The 21,265-nt window shown below is 36.4% G+C and overlaps 1 protein-coding gene across 1 annotated transcript in view; it reads right to left on the minus strand.

The window, feature by feature from the left end:
* Nucleotides 1-14,284, minus strand: part of LOC144433055 (nuclear receptor subfamily 2 group E member 1-like) — an 18,790-nt gene extending 4,506 nt beyond the window's left edge. Inside the window, exon 1 of the mRNA XM_078121366.1 lies at nt 14,041-14,284. Coding sequence (XP_077977492.1) covers nt 14,041-14,284 — 244 coding nt within the window. The remainder of the gene's footprint in view (nt 1-14,040) is intronic.
* Between the last annotated feature and the right edge of the window lie 6,981 nt (nt 14,285-21,265).

The following is a 21,265-nucleotide window of genomic DNA, read 5'->3' on the forward strand; positions in this document are numbered from 1 at the left end:
TAAAGGTTGTTTTCGCGTCTGGGTTCAAGGGCTGTTTTTTTTATATACTAGTATATAAAAAAGACCGACTGACAGGAGTGTTTAATAGGAGCACACAAAAGACGGCGAAGTGAAGAAAGCCTACAGAAGTTTGACATATACAAGTCAGTCGCCAACAAGCGTTTAGTCAAAATTCACACATAGCTGGGTACTCCATCGTTACCATGTTGTCAAAGGGAAATTTCACGGACGATTTACCCTGAAATCGCCATCAAGCGAGTAAAGAGCACTCCACATCGCTGAATAGCAAATGAGTTGACGTTTAAAGACGTTCTATGGCAGCTTTTCAAACGGTACGGCGTTCATAACAATACGTAAAAAGTCGACAACGAGACAAGGGCAGCATGCTATCACTATGGATCTCAAAACAAGATTGTCTCACAATCTGACAAATAGAGTTTAAAATCCTCAAGGCAGGTGTCGCTACAAATTCAAATGTTGACGATTGGGGGTTCTGGGTCATTCGGGGTCATTGGATGACCCTTTTAATAATGTCGAGTTTTGTCATTCATAGATTACTTTATTAGTCAAACAGTCTAACTTTAAACGTGTTAACGGGATTTCGACTTCAATTTGTGACTTTACCTTGTAGCTCTCTTTTTTCCCCTCTTTAAGTTTACTTTCAGGTGTAAATCTCATGTTTCCCGCCATAAAAATGATCAGTTTTTCCCGCCGTAAAAGTACACGAACAATGGCTTCTATATTCTAGTGAATATTTGCATGTATTCTTGTCAGATTTTGTCGTCAAATTCAGTTGACCAAAGCGCCTTGTCAAAGCCTCATCGGGTAATAAGGATTGTCGATACTTTTGAACATTTAACTATTTTTAATCTATGTAGTAAAGTTTGGCGGGAGAGTGTTTATTAAGAGAATTTTTAAACGACAAATTCATCGTCCATTCTTCCAAAAAATATTCATTACATAGTTAATTACGCGTACTTCTATCGGAGGGGTGGACATTGGCAGAACAAGTAATATCAGTACTCTACGTAAGGCCTTGGGTAAACGAGAAGTTGCCATGCGCATGCGTAGTTGGTGATTAAAACATTTTACTTATTTCCGGTTAAAATGTTGTGTAAAAGATTCTACAAAGGTCGCTCGAACTTTGAAAGAACTTTCTTTTTTGAAGATCTTGACTAAATTGTATTATATTATCTTATTTCGAGCTGCATAGTTCGCTGTTTTCCTGCCCGAGGGGTAATTGTATACGGTTCGTCGTTTAGCATGTCTCGCTTTTAGAAGAGTGAACTATTATGGCACCTTGATTGGTTAATTGTGCCAAATTACTAGTTTTTAAACAGGGATTTTTTATTTAGAAACTAAACTCCAATCGGAAAGCAATAATTGGGCCAGAATTATAGCCCTCCGTTCTCTACTTAATACCTAACTGTGCAAAGCGAAATTTAAGTACTTGGAGTGGCCCCCTCGTGTACGCACGGCAATCTGAAGCGGGCTCCTACCAAAGAAAAGAAAAGAATTATCAGACGAAATAATCAAAAAAATTTATTCGACTATTATCTCTGTGATCAGTATCTCTTAAAATGAAATGCACGTGTCGACTGATATATAAAATAGCTGTGAACTGCACTCCGTGTCTGGGAAACGTTCTCCACTGCCGTACGAACAAAGGTAAATGGGAACCTATGTTCAGATTGGATAGTTTTGGCGACTATTTCGTGATGGTCCGTTCACGTGACTGCTCATTTAGAACACAGGAGAGTCTAATGTGATTTTAGTTTCTTTTTACTTTAACTTTTTTTTATCAATCATACATTGCTCATGAATGGTATCCCAAATGTAGTTTAGTGGCCAAGATGGCGAACCTTCAGAAAATTATCAACTTGTCTCAAGCAGTGACTCTCGACATCATAATCTTGTAAACATCCTCACCCTAACGACAATTTAAGAAATTATTTATCTAACATAAAATTTCCTATCGTGTACAGTATTTTGAATCCTAGTCTACGAATAGCGCCGCTGGTCATTATAGAAAACTGTCTTTGGAAATGAAATCGTTCTGCTTTTTGGCGGGAATTCTCCGTAATGCAACAGGTGGCGCACTACTATTCGCAAACTTCAAATTGTCGTCCCACTCTCTTTTTTCCTTCATTTTTGCGGTGAATTATCAGAGTTAGATTGATTTAGATCACGAATATTTTCCATTCAATGCAGTAAACAAAAAATATCTGTCAGTAGAAGTAAAAGTTTGTTTTCAAATTAATGCTCTGAAAATACACATCCTTGGGCAGTCAGTTTGATGGTGCTTTGTTAGTTAACGGGCAACCGATAAACGGCGTTTCTGGCGCACAATACACCTCAGCAAGTGTGCTGGTGGGAAACGCAGAATCGGTAGTTTGGCGTACAGCGAGCTTCCTATGGTGGCTGATTTCCTAGACCTTATACAAAAGCTATAGTCGTGTGTGCCACGCGCGTGTGTGTAGAGCTTGAATTGGTGCAATTGGCGAATACGTCAAATTGCATTAATTTGGCGCGCAACTGGCGGGCAATCGCGAAATATACCTCAGTCAAACGGAGACAACACACACCGTTTATTGTCCTCCGGCTTATAATATATTCGAGATTACTATTCATTATTTTTTTGAACAACGGACAGATGAAGCTATGCATATAAAATAGAACACTCGACGGTCTCTTGACGAGTAAAGACTACATATGTCAACTAAATGAAGAAAAGAAAATATAGGAATCGTATCTTTTATTGAAATAACCAAACTTGGTGTTGGTTTAAGTTGCGTGCACTGTCGCTTTTCAAAGCGATGTAACACTGACATGGGATAAGATGAAAGTGTTATGTCCAAAAATATTTGCCAGAACTTGAAATGTTAAGGTGGAAATTTAAGATATCTACATTTGTATTCGATTTAAAATTTAGATTCGGACTATATTTTGGAAGTAAGGATACAAGTATAACCAACTTGTATGTGATATAACATTGAGTTTAGTACCAAGTTCATTCAAACATATAGTTTATAAAGTTGTAAACGTGTATATGAGTGTATTTATTTACTCCGAAGTACAAACAATTGTGATTATGTCTTTGGCTTTCTTTCTTTCTTTCTTTCTTTCTTTCTTTCTTTCTTTCTTTCTTTCTTTCTTTCTTTCTTTCTTTCTTTCTTTCTTTCTTTCTTTCTTTCTTTCTTTCTTCCTGTCTGCCTGCCTGCCTGCCTGCCTGCCTGCCTGCCTGCCTGCCTGCCTGCCTGCATGCATGCATGCATGCATGCATGTATGTATGGATGTATGTATGTATGTATGTATGTATGTATGTATGTATGTATGCCTGCCTGCCTGCCTGCCTGTCGCACTCACTCACTCACTCACTCACTCACTCACTCACTCACTCACTCACTCACTCTGTCAGAGAAAATGTGTTTATGGAAGAAAACATGAAGTGTTAACTGTCGAAATAGAAATCATAATTTGTCATAAGTAAACTATTTTTTCGATGTGACGCACATAATGAAAGCAAAAAATATACTTTATCCAAAAGTAAACATAAAACTTGGGGAACATCGAGGACTTGTTGCACTTTTACAAACGGTTTGTGGGGGTTAAAAAAAAAGGTGTGTGTTCGCCCTCTCACCATTGCCACCAAATTTCACCGTATGGAATAATAGCATAAATTTGTACATAGTAGGGATTGAGATATGAAGGCATATAGCCCCACGTGCTAGTTAATGGTTGCAACTCTCGGCAAGGAACCCATGCGTGTTTTTAACGTGCTGATCATTCTCCGACAATTGTTAGCTATATGTCTTTTACAATCAGCGGTGTCGCCGTGGAAGAATGGGACGCCCCCATTTAAATCACTTCCAATAACGACTTAATGATCAACGTTTAGGGAAGTCGTATTAAACTCCGTTAATAGATTGTTAATGCGATTGATTAGGGGTCCAATATCTATAACACAAAGACCAAAAGCTATAAACGAGTTGAATTCTGGGATGCTCGCTGTCGACAACTCTCAAATCTTTTCAGATATCAAATACGCATGATCAGAGTCTCTCCATACCGTCTACCAAACCAGACAAGCGAAGTGGAAAATAATGAAATTCAGACGGACAGCGTAAAAAAAAAGTTTAAAAGTTTTGAGTGTTTCTTAAACTTCTGAGGACGAAAACGTAGTAGAAAGTGTATGGTTCTTTGTTTATTTGAAATGTCTATTGCACGATCTTTAGTGTGGAACGTTTTTCAACATGCTCTCGCTGATCACTCCCCCCCCCTCTCTCTCTCTCTCTCTCTCTCTCTCTCTCTCTCTCTCTCTCTCTCTCTCTCTCTCTCTCTCTCTCTCTCTCTCTCTCTCCTCTCTCTCTCTCTCTCTCTCTCTCTCTCTCTCTCTCTCTCTCTCTCTCTCTCTCTCTCTCTCTCTCTCTCTCTCTCTCTCTCTCTCTCTCTCTCTCCTTACATCTGACACACCCTGGCAAAGTTTTGGATTGTCTAAAATGTTATAGAAACTAGATTCTATTTATTGTTAATTATACTAGAATAGGACAAGAAGCTTTATTTTGTCAATGAATTAAATTAACAATTTACTGACTTGAAATATGTATCAGAGATATGTTCGTGTGTTTTTTGACGACGAGATTTTACGATTATTTCACTAACTCTTCCCTTGTTACATATATCTCTGAGTTGATGTTGGCGTTGTGACCATAATGGCAATGTGTTTGGTACGAAGTTAAGATGACGAGAACAAAAAAAATGCGGCAAAGTTTAAAATTCACACATTTATAGTTATTTCGTATAGTTGTTAATAAGTTGTCGTCAGCGCGAAAGATGGCCACTCTTGTAATAAGAAGTATTTCATATAAAATAACAGCTAATTAAATAAAGAATTGCGTAAAGCGTGAAAAGGGCTGTTGCACGTGGAATTTTATGGATTTACATCGGCCGCTATGATCTCTTTGGTTCGAAAAATGGGTTGAGTGATTTATACGATTTGGCGGCGATTCAATGGACAAAAGGTTGCCCCCTGTTGGATCCCATTCCAGTTGCGTTGAAAATATATTCCACGGTTATAATGACTTGAAAAACGAGCCGTTAAGTCGCACAAAAGAAGGCAATTTCGGCTCAGTAATCACATAAGCGTCCACGCTGAGTTCCCTGCAAAATCAGCCCGCAAAGAGCGCAAAACTCGGTTAATGTGAATGCTTCTGGTAGGATGAATTCGACACAGAAAGTGAATAGGCCACCTGTGGAACGGTTTCTGGATGCCACTGGGTCGCTTTACAAAGTTCTGGCGGGGAATCAGAGCGGTATATTTTTCGTTTTGTATTCATAGAATATGGAAAACAGGTGTGATCGTGTTATGTTCTGGTATTATGGTGTAATTGTTTATGAAGCGTGTAAACAACATCACAAACAAACTGTATTGTCCATAAATGAGTAAAATATATTGTGAATCCAGGAATATCATCTGCATTTTGTCGGATCAAGAAACTTCATCCAAAATGTTAAGGCATGATGACAGTCATCGTTCCCTACCAAGTCATGAATTCGAACTTTGTCACGGCAATCAGCCACCGCGACTGTCTGATATAGTTTGGCGATCGTCTATAGAGCAAAATACTGGCCCTTTTCGATCGTACGGGCAAATATACATTTATTCATTCAAATAGGAGAAGCCGACCTTCGAAATAATGTTTACGACAAACTTGTGTCACAAAACTGCATCAAAGATCAAGACATTTTCATACAGTTTATCCTGAAGAACATGAAGCGTTCACCGAAAGTGGTAAAAAAAAAAACTCGCCGCTGAAAAAAATATTTAAACTGTTCACCTTCGTTCAACATATTTGTTGGTAGGCCTTTTGATGCTCTTAAATGAATCAAATCTGTGTATAACGATAAATGGTTTAAATTACTTTTATTTAATTTAATGCCTCGCTCGGTATTTAATACTCATGACACTTGTTGTTATCAACCAAATCTGTACAACGAATTCGAACACGGAAATCGTTGGTATTTATCTCTAGTAAAATTGCCCACTGCTAACTCTTCACTGTATTTTATCCCCAGTAACGTTCACTTGTACATCATCAATCGCCCACACCTACCGGTATATATATTGCAATTTACCGTCATTTCGTATTGTCGGAACGGAAAGAATAGATAGAGGAAGGGGGGAAATATGGCAAGAAAAACTGTGTAATTTGACCCATTTTGTCGCTAATTTGGCCAAATTTGACATCATTATGTGCAATTGTAGATACCCATGGTGAGCTCGGTGAGAGGTTTGCACAATCGACGATCTGAACACTTTAAAACAATTTGGCGACAACAAGGTAATAAATGGTTGGTCGTTGAATGCGTGATCGTAGGCTACGAGACTTGATGTACATTTTTCTAAAGCTAATTTGATATTAATGTAGTCTCAACAACGGTCGATGAACATCTGAAATAATACACATATAGAACAAAATACATTTTCCCCTCCTACCCCCTCCATACCCCCCAACACCCATCCCCCAATTTGATTGCACTGAAGTACTTGGCCGTATAAGTTGTCAGAACGTTGGTGAGGCTTCGTGTGACGTTGCACAACTCCATATCTCGGTACAATTTCTTCAAATGAATATTATGACCGCCTTTTTCTGCTGCTGCTGCTGCGGTTATTATTATTATTATTATTATTGTTGTTGTTGTTGTTGTTGTTGTTGTTGTTGTTGTTGTTGGTTATGGTTATATACTATATCGGGATATGAATAACACGGAATAACATTGTAGTACGGTATTTTAATCTTTATCAACGTTGACATCATATCGCTGTAAAGCTCCGCGTACACTAGCTCTGCCTTCTTCACGAATTCACTCGCAGAGTTCGGGATTCAAATTCGTTTAAAACTAAGCACACAATTCCTTTCAATGGTCACAAACGTAGCAGATATACATCTAGGTATTAAACAAATGACTAAATAAATCCAAATAAAATTGAGAATAGAAGGTAATGATAATACTTAGAAACTAATCTCTAGCTAGGTATATATTTCCATCTATGAATGTTCACTCTTCCCCCCCCCCTCCCCCACCCGCCCCACCCGTGGAACAAGTTTGGAAAACGCTCTAGTATTGATGTAATGAAATGTATTGATTTACAGTACCACGATTATTTCAGGTACTTTGTAACTTCCGTGGAGAGAGTGGGGATGGGGGGGGGGGGGGTTGCGGCTCCATTTGTTTACTTACACGCATGCATTTTGAATTTTTTCCCTTCCCGTTTCTGTCTTTTCACTATGTATCCCTGTCTATCTTTCCACGCTGTATCGCTATCTCAGATCTGTTGTAACTAAAAAATATCCTAGAATCAAGACGATACACGGAGACGAATAATAGTCCCAGCAGCACTTCATAGCCTACTACAAAGTTACCATAAGATACAAAAGGAATAATGTGACCGCCAAACCGTTTCCATGGAAACGGTATTTTTGTTTTGATGCATACTGGCTATCTCTGTACAATAACAAACAAAAGGCGGTTACTATTGTAACGAACACTTTAAGCGAAAAGAGTCTGAGACCGGCGCTAATTAGACAAAGAAAAAACCGCGGTAAATGTTACAACAAATTTAGTATCAATGTGAAAAAGATCTAACCAACAAAATGCTCATTTTTTTTTCGATCTAAAAAAATTTCCAATCGTTTTCGTTCACATATAATTATTACGTTTTTCTGGTCTCGTTTTCTTCAATATTTGATTCTTTGCTCATGATTATAATATGGATACTAAGTTGGAAATTAATTAATCATATTGCAAAACCCATCGGTGGTGGTGGAACATTTTTTTAAAATAAAAAATCCAACCCAACTGAAGCAGAGCCAACTTGTTGATCTGAGTTTAGCTTATTGAGCGCGGCCATCGGTTGCCATGGAAACGTCATCCACTGAACGTAGGTGGATGATAAAAGCTGAGGAGATTCCCCTCCCACCCAATCAGAGTATTTTGTTAGCAAACATAGGGTGGGAGCGATTTAATCGTTTTATTTCGACCATTAGTCTAAGGCTACTAGTCTGGAGTGTAGATTTCACTAAAAACGGTGTCTATTTCCAGATTATCTTGACTTTTCTCATACCTTGTCTATTTCGGGGTTGCTAAGTCAAGGCAGCCTCTCACACATTCACAGACTGTGTTCTTTTCTTTCTTTCTTTCTTTTTTTCAAGTGAAAGCTTTCTAATTCTGGTATCGGGTGTTTATGTTTTCTCAATTAATTCAACAGCCCACACCTTTTTGTGGTCACTGTAAATTGTTGATGAAATGGACATTGGTCAAATCCAAATCGCGAAACATTGTTCATAAAAAAAGTAAAGTGAATAAAGTCACTTGTTGAGGTGTGTTATTTTTTGTCGAGGCAAATGAACGGGGCTTTTGGAATATATTCATAGACATTGTGTAGATCCGTGTCTGTTTGCGCAGCTGTGAAGTCCACAATCTATTGGGACGTGAAGAAGGGGACAAAACAAGCATTGAAAACGGTTGGGCAGCGACGAACCAATATTGAGAAGCAAGGAGGGGCTTTTCAGCGTCTTAAAAACATTGGAAATGAAGGGTTTTGTGTTGAGTTAGGATCCGGTCTCCTATGGGGGTACGTTTTACAATGCACAGGTTTGACCTTTGTTGATGTGTACGTACTCTTTCATATAAGCTCTGCAAAGTTTGGCTAACTCGGTTCTGTCGCAGTTTGGCTTTTGAACTGTTTGTAGGCCGACCCGATGTCAGACTGATACACCGAGGAATAAAAAAAATCCGGTTTTTTTTTTAGAAGTTTAGCGGGAACTGAATGAGATTGGTGAGCTGATTAGAGACTGGAGTGTATAAATGGCAAGATTTAAAATGGCATCTGTCTACACAAGTAATGAAAGCAAGCAAAGTTTGGTGCCTTTATTGTGTGTGTGATGGGATGGTGCGTTTTGTCACAGACGCTTTGACAAGTTGATACGAATTCCTTCAGTGACAGATCTGAGAATTTAATTACGTTAGTGCTAACACACTTATTTTCCTTGTCTGTGACGCTAATCACAAAATATATATTCTTCCCAAAAGCGATCGCAGTAGAACAGGTTCAAAACACACGAATGCAAAACCGCAGTTTCCAAAATTAAAATATCATGTTTCATATTTATATGAGACATCAAAAATTAGTAACAATGATAAATCAGCAGAGAAAGTAAATAGCATGGACGATAATATTGCTTTAAAAAATAGTAACTTTAAAGCAATATGATGATAAAGTTGTAGAGTCTCTGTAACTAACTCGTTTTAAATAGACGCGCTTCATTACAACGAACACGAAATTCATTATGAGTGTATAATGATTGACAGTTGAAAACAATTCCATGGGGAGTTACCTTTTCCATTCAAAAAGTATTTAACAACAGTCGACCATTAATTAGATATTGACCAACCCCTTCCTTTGTTTTGATGAAAACACCGGCAGATTAAAAAGAAGAAGTCGTATTTGCAAATTCTAACGCACTGAGAGATAACGTGTACCTAGTTTGTTTTTTTACTCCTACTCACAGAGAAGTACAAGTTGTAAATTTCGTGTATTTGTGTTAATATTTCCACAGAAAGACTGAAGTGTGTTTATTTCAAAGATTATAGTCCCAGAACGACAACTTAATTGGCTCGTCGACCTTGGCGATTTTTTGTTGCCCTAATCACTGAGCTGCTATGTAAGAGAAACTTGTTTCAAAAGATTTGCTATGTGTCAGAACAGCAAGGACGAGTGTATTGAAACCCAATAAGCCGTGATGACGACGACTTGGCACTACAAGGACAAACTCCACCTAACTTTTATAACACTCAGCTGCCCTCCAATTCCCGAGACATATCAAACTTCTTTTTTTCACTTCTTTTCCCTGATAAATATACCCAGAAGTTCTCCGGGGATTTCAACTTTCTTTCTTTTTTCTACAGTTCTGTTAAAGAAAAGCTATGGATGGTATTGATATTTTGTTACTATAGAAACTACGACAAACTTACTTTCGGGATAAAATGCGAGACGGTATTATACCCGAGTATTTTTTTTTTACAAGAAGGGCCCTCAGCCATGCAAGTCAGTCCGCCAAAGAAGTGACTACATTGTGTTGAGTATATCAACCAAATGACCAGTTACATGTTAATATTAAGAACTCCCTCATATCGACTTATACGGTAGCTTTTCATCGACGAAAGTGTCCTCAAGCTCTTTTGAATTCTGTTCTCTCGATCTCATCGACATTAGTCTTTTTCCCAGACACGTATATTTTGAGCTTCTCGATTTTTTCTTTTCGACTCATATTTTCTCCTTTTGTAAGCCATTATAAAGAGCACTTCAGTCTTACAAGGCACCGCTCGCTCCCGCCCCAAGAAATAGTTTTCTTCGACCGTTGTTTGCGTCTCAATTGCAACGACAAAAAAGCAACAAGGCGGTAGATATGAAATCAAGCAATACAAACTTTACCCCTGGCGATGCTATTTTGTCAATTGAACTACTATTGCAAGGAAGCCGACACTAGTGTGTTTTCAGAAGGTCGAGTGTGTGGCTTGTTTTGATATTACCTAGCAGTAAGCTTAATATGAGTAATGCGATACACTCTTAAATCCAGGTGAGGATTAACTTCGTCGTGCCCTTACTTTACTCTGCTGTTCACCACCCTATCTGACTTCGCTAACTCCTCCAGGATAAGGATCTTCCGCAAAATACGTTTATAGTAACAATTTGTAAGGCAAGGGGAATGTGCACGCGAGGGGAACTCCTTCGTTCTATGGGAAAGTTTATGCATCATAAAAGAGAGCCGAACTCTGCCCCAAACGGGAGCTTATGTGTCAACATTACCCACAGATTATTCAATGTTCCCACAAAACTCCGTCTTCCTCATTTCCTTTAAAAAAAAATTAATTTCTGTTATAATAAATTTTATTTATTTATTTCGAACAAATGCAGTCATTCTCATTCCTGTAAACTGGTCGTTGTTCTTGTATATACTTTTCTGTTTCATGTTTGAATAAAGTGAGATTTGTACGCGGCACGTTTGAAACATTTCGTGCCGACCTTTGCTTATAAAATGACGATTTATCTTCACACCTTTCATCCAAACATAAAACCTTTTAATATACGAGCTTCACCGCTCTTCTGTTTTCTCCTTTCCTAGCACTATTTGATGGTAGGTATTCTATTCCTCGTTATATACATTTTATCCATTTTGATGCAGAAATAGTGGAACGCAGTGAAGAATGTGTTTATGAACAGTTACTATTGAATCAAATGTAGTAATATACTAATACAATATATCAACACGTTTCTGAGTTTATATATCTTTTTTTTTATTTATATATATTTATTGCTCTCAAAGGCCACCGGTCCAAATAGCACATTTACAAAAAACGAGCAATAAAAATATAAAGTTTACAGCATAGATAGAGAAATGTAAAATAATATTATACATGAATGAATGAATGAATGAATGAATGAATGAATGAATGAATGAATGAATGAATGAATGAATGAATGAATGAATGAAACAACTGAATAATTAAAAACATTCCTTTCTTAACTTGAAAGATTTGTACACAAAAATTGCCAAGTTGATTATTACAAAATTCGTATTACATGACATAGCGCATAATTTTTTTTTCTATAGCAGGTTGTCTGTACGACCAATACAGTTTTTAACTCTTTAAGTACTATCGAGAGGTAAACTAAAAACTAACTACCGAAACTAACTAGCTAACTAAGTAACGAATTAACGAACAAACTAATTGACAAACTAACTAAACTAAACTAAAAACTAAACTAACTAAACTAAACTAAACTAACTAACTAACTAACTAACTAATTAACTAACTAAACAAACTAACTAACTAACTAAACAAACTAAACTAAAAACTAACTAACTTAGCTAACTAGGTAACGAATTAACGAACTAAATAATTGACAAACTAACTAAACTAAACTAACTAACTAACTAACTAACTAACTAACTAACTAACTAACTAACTAACTAAACAAACTAAACTAAAAACTAACTAAATTTTTATTACAATAATCGGATAGTTTTCTTACTTGGTAAAACATGTTTACATTTGTGTTATTTATTAATCTATTTTACTTACTCCTTTTAAAGTATCAAAGTCATTTGCAATGAAATTTAGGATTGAAAGCTAAATAACAACACAGCGTTATTATCGGTTGAAGTAGTTGACAAAATAATCGAGGCGAAATCGTCAAAATGTGTTCATTTTCGAAATTCTGGAAGCAGTGACAATGTCGACTAGTATACAACCAACAGCAAAGATCAATGAGTTTGAAAAAAATTACAATAAGACCACACAAAAAATACAAGAGAGAAATAATTGTATTAGCAAATATATAACGAATATGCCACCATTACAGTTTGAAATACTTGAAGGTTTAAAAGTATCTGTCCACAATGTGCCAAAGTCTGCTCTTTTGCATTCGATGAATTCCCCTCCACCTGTAAAATTCGATTCGTAGCGTGGAACCAACTTTGGGTATACGTACATTATGAAATTTCAACGATATGAACTTGAAGTCGAGCCTGTGCAATTAGCGAAAGTTTTTTCCTATAATTTATTCATCACTTTTTAAATATGAACGTTTAGCTAGTCCTACGCGTAAATGGATCTCATTATCCTCAGAGAATTTTTTTGTTGATAACCGCAGCAAGTGGTAGAAATATCCTCGAACAAACTACCTACCGTTTGTCGATTTCTTCTCAGTGGTGATACACGCGGTGCCTACCAATCCTAAACCAATATGCAATTAATTTCCATGACTATTTCAGTAATATTGTACGGCGTATACCATTGTTTGTTTGCTATAAATGATTTTCTCGGGGTTGTTCAATTTTCGTAGACTGGTTCCATTGACTTTCCGTTTTGATGAATAATACTCTACGTTCGCGGATGCGTGGCGAGGGAGATGTATAAATTAAATGATCTCCGAATGCGTCTTTGTTGAGTTACTGAAAGCAGAGGAAATTGTAACACACACTACTCGCTTTGATACTGCGTGGTTTTTTTTTATTCACTTACTCACAGGGCTACTACGTGGAAAGTAAATCGTATAGCTTGTATTGATCGATGTGTTAAAGTAAACGATAGAGGCCGGTCATGTTACCTCCCTTTCCGGGTTATATTGTGCAACCACAGAGGCTTGTAAAAAATCGTAATTGGTGTCTTTTTAAGGTTAGGTGTCTTGGTGAGACGTTTCTGTTGCCGATAATTGTGTAATTTGTAACATGCATGTCAGCAAAATGCCCAAGCAGAGGAGAGGAACTGATACGATTGGAAAAACAGCATGTACAGGTACTTGAATCAAGATTGCTTAGAACCAGTATTGAATTTACAATCTTACACAGCAGACCACAAGATATTATTCTTTATCAATGAATAGACCATGTTTTTTTTCCATAACTACACTTTCAATTTATACACCATGTTCTGGTCTCACTGTGAAATACTTATTCCAACGCTGCCTGAATATTGTTAACAGGTTACACAGATTAGTCTTCATAACACTGGTTACTATAGCAAACCAATTTACATACATACATCCATATATCCATACATCCATCCACATACATACATACATACATACATACATACATACATACATACATACATACATACACACACACACACACACACACACACACACACACATACATACATACATACATACATACATACATACATACATACACACATACATATTTTCAGCTACTCCATATGGCAATAAACAATCTTGCCATATACAATCACTTCAATATATAAAATTAGACAAAGTTAACGTGTCCTTCTTTAAATTTACAAATCGTAAAGTTTTCCTTAATAAATTTCACGTTCGTTTTAAGGTACGTTCTTTATTACTATCACCCATATTAGAGGAGGCCGGTGAAAACTCTTGGATGGCAAGTCGGATCATTGTAAGATTGCATTTGTTAATGGTTAACATTACTTCTGCCAAGTAAGACAAGTACTTACCATCTTTGTTCATTTCAACTTCCATACATTTCTTGAGTCGACAAGCCCTGCATTGGTTTCTGTGTGTCTTGTCAATGGGGCATGGAGCGCTACCTTTATTCTTACAGACATACTGACGATTTCTCCGAATACTTCGCTTAAAGAAGCCACTGCAACCATCACATGCATACACGCCGTAGTGTTTGCCTGAACTTCGGTCTCCACAAACTTTGCACGGGATGTCAAGAATGCGACCTGTGAACATGAAAATGTCGATGGGTGAGAAAGTCGTATTCTGGTCATAACTTGTGTTTAACAAGCGATTCATAAAACATAACGTAGCATAAAAGTGCCATTTACTTCTGAAATTTCTGAAAAAAAATAAAAAGATAACACCTTAGCATTGAATGTCTAGAATGTATCAGTTTGAAAATATTGATTTTGTAATCGCTTCCTTTTCTTGGTGAAGTATTTCCAGTGAAGTATTTCACCCAAGATTTTAACATAAAAAAAGCTTCAACATCTAAACCACTCTTTTTTTTAGTAATGGCGCCATCTTTCTTTGACCGTACTATCGATTTCTAAATTAGATTATATCGTTCTAATGACAATAAGATCGTTTAAATCTTGCAGATCACTCTAAAAACCGATAATAGGAAAAGATGAACACGTGTTGAGATTCTGTGTACATTTCATTCATCTGTGTATCTGAACGAATTGGACATGATGACACGAGAGGATTGTACTTGAGTTAGTCATATATTCACTAATGGCCACATTTCTTCTACAATTATTGTTTTACAATATACAACAGTGTGCGTATATTTCTTTAGAGGCGTTACTTGTCACAAAATGTACGATGCTAGCCAGTACTGTTTCGTTATAAATGTATTTATTGCAATTTGACATATGGGTATTAATTTGTTTGGTACGATGTTCCGTGTAACATATCAGTTGGTTGTTCATTTCAACGAAAAAGAAGAACTATTGGATGCTTTTGACTGAGAAATAATACAATTATATTAGTTACTAAAAACACTACTACAAACACCCAGGCAGCTGCTGGAATTGAATGAACCCTGACATGAAATGCTTCCACTTCGTTTCCAACTTTTTATATACATCGCTCCGATCTTTTATGTAAAACAACAGCTACCACCGGGCCTTTTCTTTGATCGCAACTTCGCGAAGTTAGCGGATGTTGCAACCCAGACGGAAACTGTCAAGTCGTATTTATTTCTACTCATCGCTAATCAGCCCACATCCTTGAAGCAAATGAATAACCAAACTATATGGGTTATTTGCAACTGTATTTTAATGAGACGACGATTAACTGTACAAGTAGGTGAGATTAAACAAGTCAGCCACACATGACACGGTTTACCAAGACTTGAGAGTTGCACACTGTATCGCAATCTTGACAGAGTACTCAATACCGATTCTTTCCTACTTAACCTAAGCAAGGGATCAGTCGTTGTTTTGTTTGAAAGTAAGACTATAATTGGCCAGCGTTTAGTTATACTTCTAGTGTTCGTCGTGAGAAGTTATCCTTAAGCTTGTGAAGGATCGATAATGTAGTCATTGTTACTAGTCTGAGAGGTTCATTTTTAACAAGTATTCTTAAAATTTGAATGGTCTAGACTCGATCTACTTGTTACATCATAGACATCTAAGTTACTGTTACTGCCTAAATGCAGATTTCATACCTGATGGATAAGTGAGTCCTGCTGGTGTATCGTTATACTATATGTTACTGTCGCGTGTTGGGATGTTTGAAATCAGAGATGGCACCATTGCTATGTATTGACCAATTACTTTTGCCCTGTTCTTCGACGAGTATTGAAATAAATGTTGGCTATAGTTGTTGCCTTCATATATATAGAAGCGACTTTATTTCAGATCAGTTTTGTAAATCGATGGATTATGAACGTCCAGTATGAGAAATGGCTTAGAGAGTTCATGATTTCAATCCCGTGTGATATGTAACTACCTCAAATCACAGTCGGTTCCTCGTCTGTGTTTAAAGTACATCACGACAAAAGAGGCTTGGAATCAAGAAAGTGACGTCAAAGCAAAGTCGAATCATGTCACGTGATAACGTGCGATATTTAAAAAAAAAACAGTGACTTTTGATCAACGTTATTAGCGCAACAGAATATACCGTAATCCTATATATTTCAGAAATCAGGAAGGTACGATTTTTGATTTGCATTTTAAAGTCTGTTTTGAGAGGACTTTTTAATAGAATCTATGGCGTTAGGAATTGGTCAGAATGATATGCATGGACGCCAGGTGCCAATGTAGATTTCAAATGATAGGTCATGTACCTTTCAAATACTGTGTCGATTTCTTGTTCAGTGAGTCACGACAAACTGATCATGATTAGTACAAACAAGAAACGAGAAAGACTGTAAATAATCTGACGGCCAAGATGTGACAGACTTTGCCTAATAGAATTCCACGATGAAATTACCCCGTGGCCAGTTTCTAAAGCAAAAGACAAAGAAGTCTGACTTTTTGAATTGAAGTCGCGGTTTTAAAGATGACACCGACAGACAGAGGCGGACAATAAGACACAGACACCGGTCATAGTGAAAAGGAACAAAAACAAGTCATCGAATGAATCTGTGGGTACAACCGATCAATACCTAGATGGGTGCTTAGAACGGTGACTATGTAGCGAATTGATCCGCGAAAAAGTCACACAATGTTATTGTTACCAATCAATGCATCGTAAGTAAAACACAACGTGTTTTTAGTATCTACGTAAAGTCATCACTAGACGTTTTGGAATTCATTCTACATTCATTTCCCAACTAGAATTCAATCTTGGATAAGTTTCTTTCCTTGGAGTTGGGAGGGGGTTATTTCTGTTGTCCACGAATTATGAACTTTCACGTTTTTTTTAAACATCAGGAACACGCCAACAACACGCATCAGCAGACCGACTGTAATGAATCCGCCCGCACTCAAAGAAAACAAGTACGAGGGGGCGTTTTCGTTATTTCCTAGTCTGTCCAAACATTTTCTGAAAGAATTTAAACCGTGTGTGAAACTAACATTCTGATCGTTAGATATTTAAATCAGTTCTCATTTACCTCTTTTAACTAGTAGGGGTAGACTTTCCAAATGAATGTACGTTTTCTAGTTCCTTCTTTGTTACTTTCATACAACCCCCGACTCAAATCGAAAAATCCCCAATTTTGGTTAAATAAGACTTATGGTCGAATACGATAGTAAGACACAATGACGTCATTAAAACCATGGTAATGATATGATGTTTTTAGTGTTCCTAAAAGAATAATGTTGGTACTGAAATTTCAAAATGAAGTATACCACTCATTGCATATGTACATGGATGGAAATTTCTATTGTGAGATGGATTGGTTAAACAAATTTCACCATTTGGGCTAAAATATCACTCAGAGTCTCTTCAAATTGTTATTATAATAAGAAAATCCTATGATTTATAGATTGTTATACCAAGATCGACAAATTATGCAATGCATTCAGTAACCAAGAGACAATACCCTAGTCTTGTAAGGTACCTGTGTACTCGCTGTGGTTATATTCATTTTTGCGGAGAGATCGCATCATACGGAAGGGGTGCCATTTCTGAACAGCTCGTGACCCTGGGAACTTCACACCAAATTCTCACTTTATACAAATATTGACAAAGTCAGGTTATCTGTGTGAAAGTTACAGTCAGTTGCATGACATGACGGATATTGGCAAAGAACTAAATTCTACAATACCATCGATTTGACAAATAGCCCTAACAGCATTACAAGTGGAAATAATAAACCGTGCGTGGTCCCCCCAAAAAAGTGTAAATTTACCAACTTGTTTGGTCTTTATATTATCAAAACACGACGACAATCTAGTCCCTTGGGCAGATATCGATATTTCTAATGAAAAAAAATATATGTTGCATCCCCCACGCAGTCACCACAGGACTACCCAAATAAATCTACAAACTAAATACAAAAGTAACACGTATTGGACATATGATAGTTTTCCCTTGATCCGAATCAATGTTTGAGTCCATTTTTAAACAACAAAAAATGCACGTTTTAATTTTTAATTTTTTTCGGAAACGTCTTTCCGACAGAAGATTACATGCAAGACGTAATATTATTGTAAGTTGTCTACAGATAATTTATAGTTGAAACTTTTAATTCTCACTTGAGTGCTTCAAAGGCATACATAACCTTCTGGTTATAACAAAATATGTACTTTAAAATGTAAGAAACTAAGTTGTTAAGTGAGTTGTTTCATTCTTTCTTGGAGTACATGATTTTATTTTGCTTTCTTTAACATGCATGGCAATGATCAAGTTCTGGCGTAAGTTAGTTATGCGAGTGAATATTGCATGCTTGTTTACATGCCTTGTACACCGCCCCCCCCCTCCACACACACACACACACACACACACACACACACACACACACACACACACACACACACACACACAAATCAAACCAAATTTATTTGGACAGCAGCTAATAAAGATATGTGTATGTGTGACTAACATTTACCGTATTTAGTATCACTGTTCACTTTTAAATTTAGAAAACCGTTTCTTTGCCTTTGTCACCTTGTAGAAAAATCGTCACATTTGTTGAAATCCGTCCTTTTTCCGATAGTGAACGAGTTTGCGTGTGAGACACACGTAGACTAAAACATAGACTCTATACGTGTAGTAGCTTTATGTCTAAACTAACATGACGGTACACAACAAAACTTTACTAACATAATACAACATAATGTGACCTAATAGTATTACACAACGTATCAACACAACATAACACACCATAACATAACAATATAACATCACATCACATCACATCACATCACATCATACTTCATGCGGGCAACTTTAAAATAAAATGGAATAACATTACAAAACATAACTATTAATATAGCAAAGTATTTTGTAACATGATAAAATAACAGTGGCCATTCATCACATCACATCACATCACATCACATCACATCACATTACATTACATCATACAGGCAACTTTTAATAAAATAACTGCGCAACATAGCACAACATATTGCAACATAACAGCAATAGTCAATACATTTTATATTCTAACACAACACAACACAACACAACACAACACAACATAACACAACACAACACAACACCACATTCTATTCCCATAACAGGCAAGTTTAAATAGACTATATTAACAGTATAAAACATAGAATAAGTGACATAACTCGTGGTACAACAGCATCACAACCACATTAAACCACATTCAATACACTCACATAAATTTTGATTTCAGGATGTTGAATTCAGTTTGCGATGTTTAGGTTACCAGTTACTAACCACATAGACACGTTTATATTAGAAATAGATCGATCTATGATAACAAAATCAAATCAACTAAGCCATCCAGATCTAAACACAAATTGAACGAAGTTCAGAATTGATGGAGCAAGCTGTCACAACATAAAATAATATTTTAGCTATAGATATACAATACTGTATACGGCCGGTAATTTTGTAAAATGGCGGTAATAATACTGTATTAAATCTCTCTGCTATGATGTATCGATTTCCTTTATCAACCACTGACAAAAAGGATAAGTGATGCTTTTGTATTTTGAAATAGTTGTGAACAGAAACAAGTCGAAATCAGTTATTGACTTTACATTAAAGAAAACAATATGTCGACGAGACGTCGATATCAAATGCCACAGGGAAAAACACAACTGTAAACTGTACATGTGTTTTCATCAAATTTTTTCACAATCATGTTTTTTTTCTTCTTCTGTTTATATCATATATGCTAGTAGTACTGATAGTAGACTGGTGTTGTTTTACCCTGTTTGTCGGTTTTTTTTCACTTTGTTGTTACTTCCCCGCTGTGAAGATTACTACATTTCTAACTAATTTTTAAGAAATTGTAAAATTACTGCAAAATGCACATTAATGGCTTTCCCCTCTACTTATCCACTTTCAGTACGGATTCCCTAGATCAGGTATTTCTTTTCAGTAATATATATATAAATAATTATACTAATGTGGCGAATGGAATGAAAGTTCACTAATAATAATACAAATTGTTACTATATTGAGGCACTTTAGTAACTGTCCACCATCGCTCAAATCACTTTTCTTTCCCTTTCTCCTTTGTTTGTTAGTTTGTTGTTGCTTCCATATTTTATCGAAATTTTTCGTGAAAAGTATTTCTTTCTTTTTTTTGTATAAAGTTTTAAATCTAGTATAAAATTTTAACGAATTTCTTCATTGGCCTAAAAAAAACCTTGATTGGTTGCGGTTACCCAACCCCACCTTTTTTTTTTCACTGCCAACCCTAAACTTGTTTTGACGTATTCGAGAAAAAAATAATAAAATCACGAAAATTGTGAAGTCTCACAAGAAACAGTAGATGCAGAAACTGACATCAACTTCAAAAGACTATACAAAACTGGTCTTCCAATATGTAATGGTGGTACATCTGATGAGAAGAAACCAATAACACAGAGACCATATGGAAAACAACGGAAAACATAACTACCTGAACTAGACACTCACATATAAAATATACTGTATAGCCATAAGAAATAAAATAAAAAATCTACCTACCACACCTATTCTAAAATTGAGCGTAATCGGAACCACACAATATTTTTTTAGCAAGCCTTAATCTCGAACTTTCACACCTAAAGATTGACTCTCATATGATGACAGTATCTGCTAAAAATCTTTACCATGATATCAAATATTTATCAGGGAAAATAAGGTCACAGCAACTTCGAATATTTTAGGACGTTTGCACAGACCGAGAGACATATTACTGATATGGTTCTAATTTAAGTACGGTTATCTAAAGACGCTCTTAGAAGCAGGAATAAGGAAGAAGTATCATTACTTTTACAAGACTAAGTTTTTACAAGTGATTTTCAAATGAGTACTGACATTTTAACCGCTAAATACAACATAATTTAATGAACCGAGAGATTTTGACGCTGAATGCTAAAAAAAATAAGACCCCTTTATTTTTGGCGCGAGAATTTCGAAAGCGTTCCTGACAAAATAATAGATTCTATTCATCTACTTTTAGTTTTGGCATGATTTAAAAAACCCCCACACATTTCACTACAAATCAAGGAAGTTATGGCTACACAACAAGTACACCGGGGAGCTGTTATACCCCAGTAACAACACGATTCACTACCTTGGTATCACACCACGTGACCTGTTGATAGACATTCTGGCTTTCAGTTA

This window comes from Glandiceps talaboti, chromosome 3, assembly GCF_964340395.1.
Source record: "Glandiceps talaboti chromosome 3, keGlaTala1.1, whole genome shotgun sequence".
NCBI lineage: Eukaryota > Metazoa > Hemichordata > Enteropneusta > Spengelidae > Glandiceps > Glandiceps talaboti.